Genomic DNA, 12,065 nt, shown 5'->3' with positions numbered 1-12,065 from the left:
TTTAAACCTCAGGTATTAACTGCGTTTCTTTTTTTGTTTGTTTGTTTTCCAGAATAACACGTCAGATGTGTTGTCACGAGTAATTAAAGGACTGGTAACGATGAGAAGAGATGGAACAGTTTTAATGTAGGGGTGTTTATTCTCAGCTAGACTAGCTCAGTATTAACTCTCATCGTTAGAACTAGAGTTATAATAACTTTTATTCTTTCTGCTAGAGAGGAAACATTTGAGCAAAGACATGGACCCATCTGGTAGAGTCATGGGTCTGGACAGCCAGGGTAACATGGTTTTCACTGTGGTGAAGCCCGTTATGAGCATTTTTCAGGTGTCTTCAGAGCAAGGTAACCTATCACCAGGAGGGATGGGAATGCAGGGTTTATCTGAAAACGCATTAGTCCCTTCTCAGGCACAGGGTCAGGCTCCGTTAGACCAGAACCAGGTTGAAATGCTGAACATTCAGCATCAGATGCAGGGATCTGCCCCGCTCCAGACGGAGCTCGTGCCCCAGCATCAAGAGCTGCCACCAGACTTGCACGCAAACTCAGAACCCACCACCGAGATGCCATTTGCAGAGGTGTCGTCCCTCCTGGACCCCAACATGAAAGGATCCAAGGCTCGTAAGTTGCAATAACAAGCTTTGCTTTGAAAAAAATATCCTGGTGCATGCTCAATAATCCAGGTAGAAAATCTAACAAAGTTAGGTCAAGTCCTCTAGTACGGATTAAACAAAAAAGTAATTGTTGAATTGTTTTGTCTTTTATCCAAAAGACTTCGTCAGTCTGAGGAGCTGCACTAAACTCAGTCTTATAAATAATATCTTCTTATAGTGGCTCAACCAGTGAGGGCCAAAACTATTTGTTCACATCAAAATTCATCTCAATAATCCAGGAAGAAAATCCAACAAAGTTCAGTCAGGTCATCTGGATGGTTTCTTTTTTTTATATAGAGCCGTTTCATCCAAAGGACTTCATCAATCCGAGGAGCCACAAACAAACTTGAGTCCCACATGCTGTCATTGCAGATACGTTGTCATCCACTGTTGTCATCACTCTGTTAAAGAAATCAGGTCTCTCTTGTAAATGAGCCCCCGGAGCTCAGTGGGATTAACTTGTATAAATAAAGGTTGAATGAATGGAAAAAGCTGCACACCCTCACAGTGAAGGACGAAACGGCTCAACATAAAAATAAACCGTCCAGATGACCTGACTGAACTTTGTTGGATTTTCTACCTGGATTATTCAGCATGAACTGTGATGTTTTGAACCACTTTGGCAGAGGAGTTGATGGGGGGAGAGAGCGGACCCCAGAAGCCATCTTATCACCAGAAAACTGGTTGGTCCACTCTGAGAGTGCGCTGCTTGTGGGACTCAGTTTGTTTGTGGCTCCTCAGATTGATGGACGAAACAGCTTAACTTAAAAAAAGAAACTGTTAGAGCACCAAACTGAACTTTGTTAGCTGTTCTCACGATAAAGGACCATCAGCCTAGTGTTGTAGTCAAGACCACTTAACCCAAGACCAAGACCAGAGTGTACCGAGACTCGAACAAGACTTTTGGGGTCCGAGACCAAGACCTCAAGTCTTGGAGCTCAATCTTTTCACAGATTATTCGTACCGGCTTACTTTCACTGTGATTGTGACATGTTCTGTTACGTTCAGTTGTCTGTATTGTTCTGTTGGTACAGAACCACGTGCGAGTGAAAGATAGTGGGCGTGACAGCGGTAACAAAAACATGTTTTCAGCAACGAGTCACGTTATCGCTTGGATTTGAATCTATATGTTTTGCATCCAATAAAAACAAGAATGTTAACAAATAAACTGGACAGTATTCTGCTAGTTTAGTGATATTTCCTCACTTGGGTTTTTATTTCAAGACCACGAGTCTCCAATGTCCAAGACCAAATGCGGTCGAGTCCGAGACAAGACCAAGACCATCAAAAAGTGGTCTTGAGGCCAGTCTCAAGACCAAGACCGGTCTCGAGGGCTACAACACTACAGATCAGCCTAACGTTAGTGCCCTGATGGTCGCTTGCTATTCACAGAGGGCTGAGTGATATTAGCAATAATAGCATTGTAAGAAGCATTTTGTTTTTAATCCGTCCAGAGGACCTGAGTGTTAGAACTTTGTGTTTTAAGTTAATTTGTCGATAGAAAATTTTCAACATTTAGAAAAGTAAATCCGTCTGTGCTGCTGGATCCCAACCCCGCCGTGCTAATTTATTTCCTCCTGTCCGGCTTCATGTTCAGGGAAATATCTAATCTCTTATGATGAAATTAAACGGCGCCTGCAGCCCCCAGAGAAGATGTCCCTCCGGTCCCTGGCAGCGTACACCCGGGTCAGCAGAGGCCCAGCCAGCAAGAAAACACTTCTGGAGTCGCTGAATGTCCTCGGCCTCACGCCAAGCACGACTACCTCCGTGTCGTCCTCGTTCTCCAAACTCACTGAAGGTGACGGATGTGTGCACGTATAAATCAATGGGTCGATTTGGGGATTTGTCTCAGTAGGGTTTTCATGAGATTTCTTTTGTTTGTTGTATTTTTAGGTGACACCAGAGCTCTGTGTGAAGATATGAACGATTTTGCACATGATTACATTGACTATGGCAACATGGCGAAACAGCTTATCCCCGAGACAAATACCGTCCAACACTGGTCCAAAATGATTGAAACGAAGTATGATTGTCCTTAAAACATGTTTGTTTGTGAAGTTTCATGAAGTCAAACTAACGCTCTACATTTGTCTCTCAGGAACCATCTTGAAGATATGCGAAAGTGTTTCAAGGACCCAGTCAACAGTGGTGCGTTCGACAATGTCACTCATGGTCTCGGCCTTGGCATGTTGGATGTCGCTCTGGACATGGTTACCATGGTAATCGAGCAGCAGATTCGCATCCTGTCCGGGGCAGCGGCATCGGACCCAACCGACTCGGGGCTCCCTATGCGTCGCATCCGCAGGCGCCACCGCAAAACCCGCTCTTGCGACAACGAGAAGTCCCACAAGTTGTGTGGAGGGATGAACGAGCAAGGCAAGATGTTGATAAAAAGCAAGGATCGAGCCCGAGCCAAAAAGAAGATGAGACAGGAGTCTGAACCCTCTGGTCCCGTCGAGACCCAAACGGAGCAGGGCAAACCAGATAATGTGGATAATGTCCTGACGCTTGTCTCTGTGGGCTACGATGCTGTTTCTAGTGGTCTGAGTGCAACAGGAACTGTTTGACAACTGCTCAGAGACCCACTGAGACAGCACCAGCTCTGCCTGAATGGTTTTAGGCAATAAAACGGTGAACGATCAAACTATTAACTTATCTTGAAGTTTGAAAGCAGTAACGCCTTGTAGACCTGAGGCGTCTATTCCGTCAAGTCATTGTTTTCAGACATTGCACAGATTTGTCAGTGTTCTTTCTGGATCCCTACATTTAATGTGAAAAGGGGACAGAGCTGTGGTTTTGCTTTGTCGTGTGTGCATGTCAGGAAGGAAAGCACACGAGCAGACGTGTTTTGCTTCTACAGTTTATTCAATAAAACTACACGATTCAGCTCGCAAGGTGGAGTTGAACAAAGCGACTGGTTGGAAGGTGTGAAAGCGTCACAGCAGCTGTAAACATTTCGCAGTTCCAGTTGAACACGTTCATAATGTAAATGTGTTCATGTGTGAAAAGGTCTTTATTACTTGGACACAGGAATGTGGTCGGAGCATCCTAGTTGGGGTGACACCATTAATGGGATTCTTTAGAAAAACGTCTCGTTTGAATGAGAATGAACTTTCTTACTCATAAACAACAGTTGCCCAGTAACTCTTAACGTCTGGTGGCTTTTTTTCATAATTTTGGCAAACCAGTCACCATGTACTGTTTCCCGTTCCTGATTTTATAAAACTAATTTTAACAGGCTCGTGCAAAGCTTAGTAACCAGTAGACTCCATCCATCCATACCATACCACTTTATTTATAAAGCACTTAATACAGCAACAAGGCCAACCAAAGTGCTTTACCCGCTTTTTCCTTTTCGGGTCACTGGTGCCCATATCCAGCAGTGTGCGAGGCGGGGGACACCCTGGACAGGTCGCAAGTCCATCACAGGGACACATAGAGACAAACGAGACAACCTCCTTACTTTCACGCACCTAGGGACAATTTAGAGTTACCAATCATCAATATGTTTTTGGTCTGTGGGAGGAAACTGGAGTATCCAGAGAAAACTCATGCATGCACAGAGAGAACATGTAAACCACCCAGAATGTACTACAGTAAATATAAAGCCATCGTATCATTTTGCAGCTGGATTGGGGCAGCACCATCTCATAGTAATGCACCAACTGTGATTAGTCTCATACAATGCAACTTCGAAGAAAATGGCATCCCTTTAAAATGGTGTGAAAAGAAGCGACTCATAATCCATCACCATCTTAACGCTCAGTGCTGCCCCAACGCCTTCCATCTCATCTGTTAAAGTCATGCAGAAGAATGGCTAACAATGATTCTCAGCTGTATAACAAACCACCAAGATGGCCACAGCTGGTCAATCTGAACAAACAACAATGGCTCGAGCTCAGCCCGTTTAACAGACAATGAGCTAAATTTCCGTGTTATAGAAGTTGAGGGTCATGCCCAACACAAACTGAGCACTAACAGAAAATCATTGTTCCAAACTTTGACATGAAAGTTTTCAAAGAAGTGCTTTTAATTTAGAAAGGAGTCAACTCCCAGGTTAGATTATTGGACTAACCTGCTGCGTGTTTAATTACACATGTGTACCTTGTCTTAGTGATATTACGAAGTAAATATGCCTTTAGGATTATTTTATGTTAGAACAATTTTGAGTTGATCTGCAATTCATTCAGTAGTGTCATGTTCTCTGTTCAAATATGTACTATATAGGCCTGTCGCGATAAACAATAAATCAGTTAATCGCATGATAAATGATAATTATCAACCTCGTTTTCATTTATCAGCTTTATCGTTTCTTTGTGTCTCTTTCTACCGAAGACACTGGATGACTGACCCCTCCCTTTCTCTTTAAAACCAATTTTAACAATCCAAAGTTGCGTTTTTGGATTGTTAAAAGCGGCTAAGCTACGAGCTAAGCTAACGGGCCGACCTTGGGAAAACCCCGTCTTGCTGAAGCTCCAAAATTCCCGGTTGAAACTCGTGCTTTTGTGTAAAAAGTTGTTTTTCTCTGCAAAAAGAAGCTGAGAACTTATTTACCGATTTAAAAAAAAAATTTTAATTAAAAGCTTTGTGTTATAAATGCTATGTTAAAGCGCTCAAACCACACCGAGCGTCCGTCATTTTGAGAACCGAATAAAAGGAGACAGCCCATTCATTCAACCTTTATTTATAAAGGTTAATGCCATTAAGCCTCGGGGACTCATTTACAAGCGAGACCTGATTCTAACAGTCGACAATAATAGACAATCATAAAAGGATGCCATGTCACGTCACAAGGGGCCTCCCTCCCATTTTCTTAAAGAGACACGCTGCTCGTTCCCTCACTATCCATCCTTCGGTTCAGTCTTATACTGCCATCCGGTGGTCAAAAAAATGTACTACGCTCAAAACAACCAACATTTCTTCTTAAATTTGACAATAATAATAACTACTAATTATTGTCAAATTTCAAGCAATATTATAGTTTATCGCAATAATTTCTGAGAATCGCCCAGCAAAATTTGTTCTCGTGACAGGCCTAGTACTATAGTGATATTCTCAAACCATATTCATGTAAACTTGTTAAAAATGTCTCATAAATGGTTCACACTTCTGAACAAGTATTAATTATATTGCTATCATTTTGTTTAGAGATGTCATGTAAGAGAAGTCACTTAATTATTTGGTTGGTTTTTTTTACTCCCAAGAGTTGAGTAAAATTTATAAAATATATATTTATTGTGCTATGTCGCTTCTATTTTTTTTACGGAATGAGAAAAAGCTCAAAAGCCACCGCCACTAAGTTTATCTCAATGCCTTTGTGATCTTTTATTAACCACCTTCAGTAAAAGTTATCTGGGGACATGTCAAACGATCCACCTGTGTAGAAAACATGCCAGATCTGTTGTTGTTGTTGTTGTTGTTGTTGTTGTTGTTGTTGTGTCTGAAAGGCATTATGTGAGATTGTAGGGCAGTGGGAATAAACTCAGCCGAGTCAGTCGTGCTAATACCTTAACGTGCACTCGCACACGGGCAGATGAGTGCAGGGATTTAGTGAGGATTTGCTTTGTATTAACTCTGAAAGGAATTTGAGAGCCAGCTGGAGCGTGAAGGAGAGGCATAAACAAGACCTGAATTAAAACATAAAAACTTTTATTTTGTGCAAAACGACAGACAAAAAGGATGGAGTGCAGGATCGATGCTGAAGTGAAGCTAAGGTTGTTTTAAACGTCCTCAAAGTAACAGATGCTGCCCTGAGGAGCAGCACTGAAAGTCTCGAGCTTTTCAAGATGTCGGGCTGAGAAAGTTTCTCTTGAGCGACGACGGGACGGAGCAGAATGGGCCACCCGAACGTGCCACTCTCCTATAAACAAGCCCGAGCTCACCGGGATAAACGTGCGTCCAGTAGACTGCAGCTTTACACAGCAAACGGTGAGTAACGAGGCGTTTTATGGCGCACACGCAACAATCGGTGCAGAGATTTAAAACGAGCTTGTTTGAAAACAAACACTTTAATGAACTCGATGTTCTGGTTCTAAATGGATTCGTGTAATACAGGCGTCACATTGACAGTTCTTGTAGGATTTGAAAACGGTTTAATTAATAATTCTTTGATTGCAACTTGTCGCTCGAAGAAAAGAACCAGTGCTTCTTACTAGAATTTGGATTTAAATATTTCATGTTCATCGTTTGTGTTTTCCAAAAGGACGTTTGAATTTTGACTTGTCCAGTTTTCCACTTTGTGTGTTTTTAAAAGCTTTCAGCAGCACGTGAACCGTGTTTACAGAAAATGATCTGCGGACGTGTTCCTGACCCAACGAATGCACTGATGTCCAGAACAGAACCAGACCTGTTTTTAATGCAGTGGCCCCTGAGGGTCCCAAGATGGACTTTCATCCTCGTCCTTTGAGCTCAAAGATATTTCTCTGGATTCTTGAAGTCTTTTGATGAAATTATGAATTGTAGAGGACGGGATATTTAAAGCGTTCCCATTTTTCCATTGAGGAAACCGTTATCTTTTTCCACTTCTTCATTTTTGTGTCACGGGGGTCACTGGTGCCCATGTCCAGCCGTCACTGTGCCAGAGGCAGGGGACACCCTGGACAGGTCGCAGGGACAATTTAGTTAGTCAACCTAACATGCATGTTTTTTGGTCTGTGGGAGGAAACTGGAATAACTGGAGAAAACCCACTCATGCACGGACAAAACATGCAAACTCCACCCAGAAAAGTCCTCGGCTGGGATTTGAACCAGCGACCTTGCTGAGAGGCAACAGCTCTACCCACTGCGCCACCCCCATTGAGGAACATTATTATGAAATTGTTCCAAAGTTTTTTAATGCAGATTTTTTTTGTAATCTGGTGAACGTCTGCCTTCAAAATATTCTTTTCTTTCTGACCTGTTGCCTGATGAGCCGTCAAATCTCCTCCAGCTGTTTCTCCTCCAGCTGTTTCTAATGTGTACCACTTTTACAGCTGTGCAACTTTTTTGCCATTTTGCAGTCGTAACGTTCAACACGGTCTATTATAAACAAAAAAACAACAATTTCTTTCAACATGCTTTAAAACCTGTTTATTAATAAAGTTAAAGTAAAACGGGGAAAAATAGTCAAATCACCTGCGTCCTGAATGTAAAACTTTAGTTGTGATTTTTACTTGATATTTTCAAACCCATTCGTGGAATAAAAAAGTTCTCTGGGATGTATAATTGTAACGCCTCTAGTTTTATATGAAAAATAATTATTGCTCTAATTTTCAAATGGGTGACCGAGAGCTGTTGTTTGTCCATATTTTCTTGAGCCCCAGGTCTTTAATTTATGATTTTCGCATCTTATTGTGTCTCGGTAGAAAACTTGAACTATGCACTGGGAGCCATCCGAGTTCTTGGTGTGGAGCTGGTTGAAGATGAGCTTAAACCTCATCTGAACACGGTGCTGGCGAACATTAAGGAGAGACGTGAGTTCCTGTGCTTCCACTCTTATAATATCATACATAATAATAATAATATCTTGAGATATTCCCTCTAAGAATAAAACTCCATATTGATTTTAAAGTGAAGAAATGGATGTGTTATCACGTTTAATGTGATTTGAATTGCTAAACCATTTTTTTCCCATTTACTATTGACTGTTCATGCTGCCACGTCTTTGTAAATGCACGTCTGACCTAAACGGTGAATCAGTTGTGAAAACACGACGATTAGTCGGAGCCACGTTGTGACAGTTGTGTCTTTAGCTGACGCTAAGCTGTGTTTGTGTCTCTGCAGCGATAAAGAAAGGTCGAAGAGGTTGCATGTTTAGTGTTCCTGAAATAAATACGATTCAGTTCGTGTCACCTGCGCACCAGCCACAGATTGATGAACAGAGTCAGAGTCAGAGTTTCTTTATTGTCATTCGCACCTCATGTGGTACATGTGGTGGAGCGAAATTATGTACACAAGGTCCCAGTTACATCCAACAATAAAATGTATAAGAAAAACAGTAATAACATCTAAGATATGAACTAAGAAAAACATCAACTAAATATACACTAAGCACTCATAACATAAAACATTGAACATCAGCACAAACATGAACATGAGTCTGTGAGCAGATGTGCACGCATGAACACATCAACATTGAAACAGATCAGCAGCAACATGAAACAGATCAGCAGCAACATGAAACAGATCAGCAGCAACATGATGTGGTTTTTCACAGTGATTATTCTGGTTAGAGATTCATGAGTCTAACAGCCTCAGGGTAGAAGCTGTTCCTCAGTCTAGTGGTTCTACACTTAATGCTCCTTAACCTCCTTCCTGAGGGGAGTGGGGCAAAAAGTGTGTGTGCTGGGTGAGTGGGGTCCTTCATGATGCAGGTGGCCCTCTTCCTGCATCTGGAGGTGTAGATGTCTGTGATGGTGGGGAGGCTGATTCAGACGGATTTCTGTGCAGCCTTCACCACTCTCTGCAAAGCTTTTCTTTCTGCAGCTGTGCAGCCTCCATGCCACACATTGATGCTGGAGCACAGGATGCTCTCCACTGCACACCTGTAGAAGGAGGTGAGGACTGAGCTTCCCAGACCAGCTCGCCTCAGCCGTCTGAGGAAGTAGAGTCTCTGATGAGCTTTCTTGATCAGGCTGGTGGTGTTGTTGCTCCAGCTGAGGTTGTCATTCATGTGTACACCCAAGTACTTGTAGCTGGAGACCACTTCCACCGCAGATCCTCTTATGTTCAGGGGGGTGTAGATGTTTTTGTTCATATTGAACAGCGTACACAGCAGACTGTAGCCAGAGCTACAGCATAACTCTGTAATAACTGAAGCTAAGAAGAAATGGCTCAAATGTGATGTATAAACCGGGGCTTAATTTGTAAACTGATCTATGCCGGAACGCAAATAGCGGATATGGGGGTCCTCCCTCAGAAAATTGTGAATAAAGTAGATGCAATTTCCTGCATGTTTTATTTTCAAAGCTGCACATTGAGACACAGAACAAAACCTTTGAAGAACATCGTCATTTGCCGCTTCACCTTTAATTAGTTGACTCATATTTCTTGTGTTTTCTTCTGAATCCAGAGAAAGGTGCTGCAGAGCAGGTAGTGATCAGCGGGATCCTGCCCATCCTGGCGCTGTCTCTGAGGAGCAGAGGTCCTCTGACTCTGCTGACTGCAAAACTGGTGGCTGAGCTGGCCAAGGAATGTAGGTTACTGGCACAGATGGAGAAGGAAAGTAGGAAGTCAAACCTTGTACTGTACAAAACCAGTGAATTGGTGTTTTGTGTTTCCTCAGCTGTGGTTCGTAAAGGTTTTGGCGATGCAGGTTTGGTTACGGCTCTGCTGTCAGTCCTGACCAGCTCTAACGAAGAGCTGCTCATCTACGCAGCAAAAACCATCTCACACATGTCTTACGACAACCGTAAGTCAAGTGAAATGCTCAGATGACTGCCCGACATGCATTTTACGCCTTTTAGTTTCTATGAAAACGGCGTCGTATGAAACTAAAACCAGTTGCAACGATTAGAATGGAACGGATTCGAAACGTTTTCTTTCCCGTTTGCAGCCAAGCAGCAAGAGTTGTTGCTTCGGCGAGGAGCGGCGCCACGTCTTGTCGCCATCCTGCTTCGGTTTCCTGACAAGCAGGCTCTGGAGGAGGTGTGCCTCCTGGCTCTCTGCAACCTCAGCGGGATGGGAGTGGCGGAGGAGGCTGGGATGGTCTGGGAGAGGGGGGCGTCGGTGAGGCCCGGGGAGTGCGTGTTCCACGGCGTCGCCGCTCGCACCTGTGGCTTCGCCTCCTCGGCGACTTTGCTCCGCGTCTCCCAGTGGGGACCAGGTCAGTACGCGGTCAGCATCGAGGACTTCCAGCGCTGCTCCTCCTCCTTCTGGAACCTTCACCGGAACAAACGGGCCCATCACTGGTTCCCCTTCTTCAGTCTGGGCAGCTGTTCCAACATGTTCAAGGTGATGAACTTCTCCACGAGGAACGTCCCTCGAACCAAGAGTCTGAAGACTCGTGTGTTTCACACCTTCCTGTGACGGCCTGCAAACGGACCGGACCCCTGCTGGTGTACTCTGTGTCCGCCGAGGCTCAGAGCTGGGGCTCGTTGTAAAGAATCCTCTGGACCCTGCATGTTGACCCGGTGGGCCCGTCTTAGATTTACAGTTTTGATGCCTGTCATCGTTACTTCCTGTTAACTTTAACTCAGTTTGGTTTATATTTTGCATTAAGTCGCAGAAAAATTACTTACAGAAATAAAATTCTCTTAGAGACTCTTTCTGAATATGTTTCATAGTAATGATTACTAGGAGTAAGTAGTACAATTTCTTACTTTTAGGTGTTATTTTTATTTAAAACAGGGTTATGGAAAGACACGTACGAGCTGCCGGTTTGTTCACAAGTGCATAAAATAAAATATTTCTGTAACGTACTGGTAATTTTCTACAACGTTCATGTTTTTTATCTGCAGCTGAACACGGATTTGTTTTGTGATTAACATTTGTGTAAGTGTTGGACATATAAATTACCCTTTATTTTTTTATTTGGGTGTTTCTATACATCACAGCTTCTCATGGTCAGCTACTAAAAACAATCTGCTGTTTTATTGCTGCTTCACTGTGTGGCTGTGTCACGTGTGTCACCAGCAGAATTCATCTCAATGTTACTACCTGTGCAATAACCCGTAGTTTGTTAGTTGTGTGTAATATATATTATGCATTTAAGCTAATATTACTACCTATGAAATACTTATTCATACAAATTAATCCTACTTGCACCACTATCTTCTACTATGTTGTTTACTTTACAGAATATTTCTTTTTCAATTTTTGATACTTTATTTCGTACCCTTATTGAATGCTTTCGTTTTTGTTTTTTTAGCGAGTCGGCTCGGTTCTCATCCTGAACATTTCATTGCACTGTTGACCTTGTGTTAACCTTGCATATGACAAATAAGTGTTTTTCTTATCTCTCTAAATAATAAATCCTCTCATTGGTTTATACTGTCGTGCTGTTTTGTTATTTTAGGATGCACTTTCAAATTTTGAAGATAAATTTCTTATCTGAGGAGCTAAAAACTTACAACCATTTCAGGTGTTTAAATTTTGTGGTTTACATCTGGATGCAGTATACAATAATAGATCTGTATACAATAATAGATCTGTATACAATAATAGATCTGTATACAATAATATATCTGTATACAATAATAGATCTGTATACAATATTAGATCTGTATACAATAATAGATCTGTATACAATATTAGATCTGTATACAATAATAGATCTGTATACAATAATAGATCTGTATACAATAATAGATCTGTATACAATAATAGATCTGTATACAATAATAGCTCTGGATACAGTATACAATATTTGATCTGTATACAATAATAGATCTGTATACAATAATAGATCTGTATACAATAATAGCTCTGTATACAGTAT

General features: G+C 42.1%; 2 protein-coding genes across 2 annotated transcripts; both read left to right on the top strand.

Annotated features, from left to right (window-relative positions):
• Nucleotides 1–259: 259 nt before the first annotated feature.
• si:ch73-127m5.2 (uncharacterized protein LOC561202 homolog) lies at nucleotides 260–3,216 on the top strand. Its single transcript, XM_037690944.1, has 4 exons — nucleotides 260–617; nucleotides 2,247–2,447; nucleotides 2,543–2,672; nucleotides 2,748–3,216. Exons 1-4 carry the CDS (start codon nucleotides 260–262, stop codon nucleotides 3,214–3,216), a joined length of 1,158 nt encoding a protein of 385 aa, XP_037546872.1.
• A 3,139-nt stretch (nucleotides 3,217–6,355) lies between these two features.
• On the top strand, nucleotides 6,356–11,350 carry si:dkey-21e13.3 (uncharacterized protein LOC100150043 homolog). The gene is made up of 5 exons (XM_037691178.1): nucleotides 6,356–6,577; nucleotides 7,993–8,100; nucleotides 9,699–9,821; nucleotides 9,912–10,037; nucleotides 10,182–11,350. The coding sequence occupies exons 1-5, from the start codon at nucleotides 6,484–6,486 to the stop codon at nucleotides 10,652–10,654; spliced, it is 924 nt and encodes a 307-aa protein (XP_037547106.1). The 5' UTR covers nucleotides 6,356–6,483; the 3' UTR covers nucleotides 10,655–11,350.
• The last annotated feature ends 715 nt before the right edge of the window (nucleotides 11,351–12,065 follow it).

The sequence above is a fragment of the Nematolebias whitei genome, chromosome 17 (genome assembly GCF_014905685.2).
Source record: "Nematolebias whitei isolate Nwh7 chromosome 17, NemWhi1, whole genome shotgun sequence".
In the NCBI taxonomy this organism is placed as follows: domain Eukaryota; kingdom Metazoa; phylum Chordata; class Actinopteri; order Cyprinodontiformes; family Rivulidae; genus Nematolebias; species Nematolebias whitei.
The sequence above is the reverse complement of the archived record's forward strand: the minus strand, read 5'-3'. Positions and strand labels throughout refer to the sequence as shown.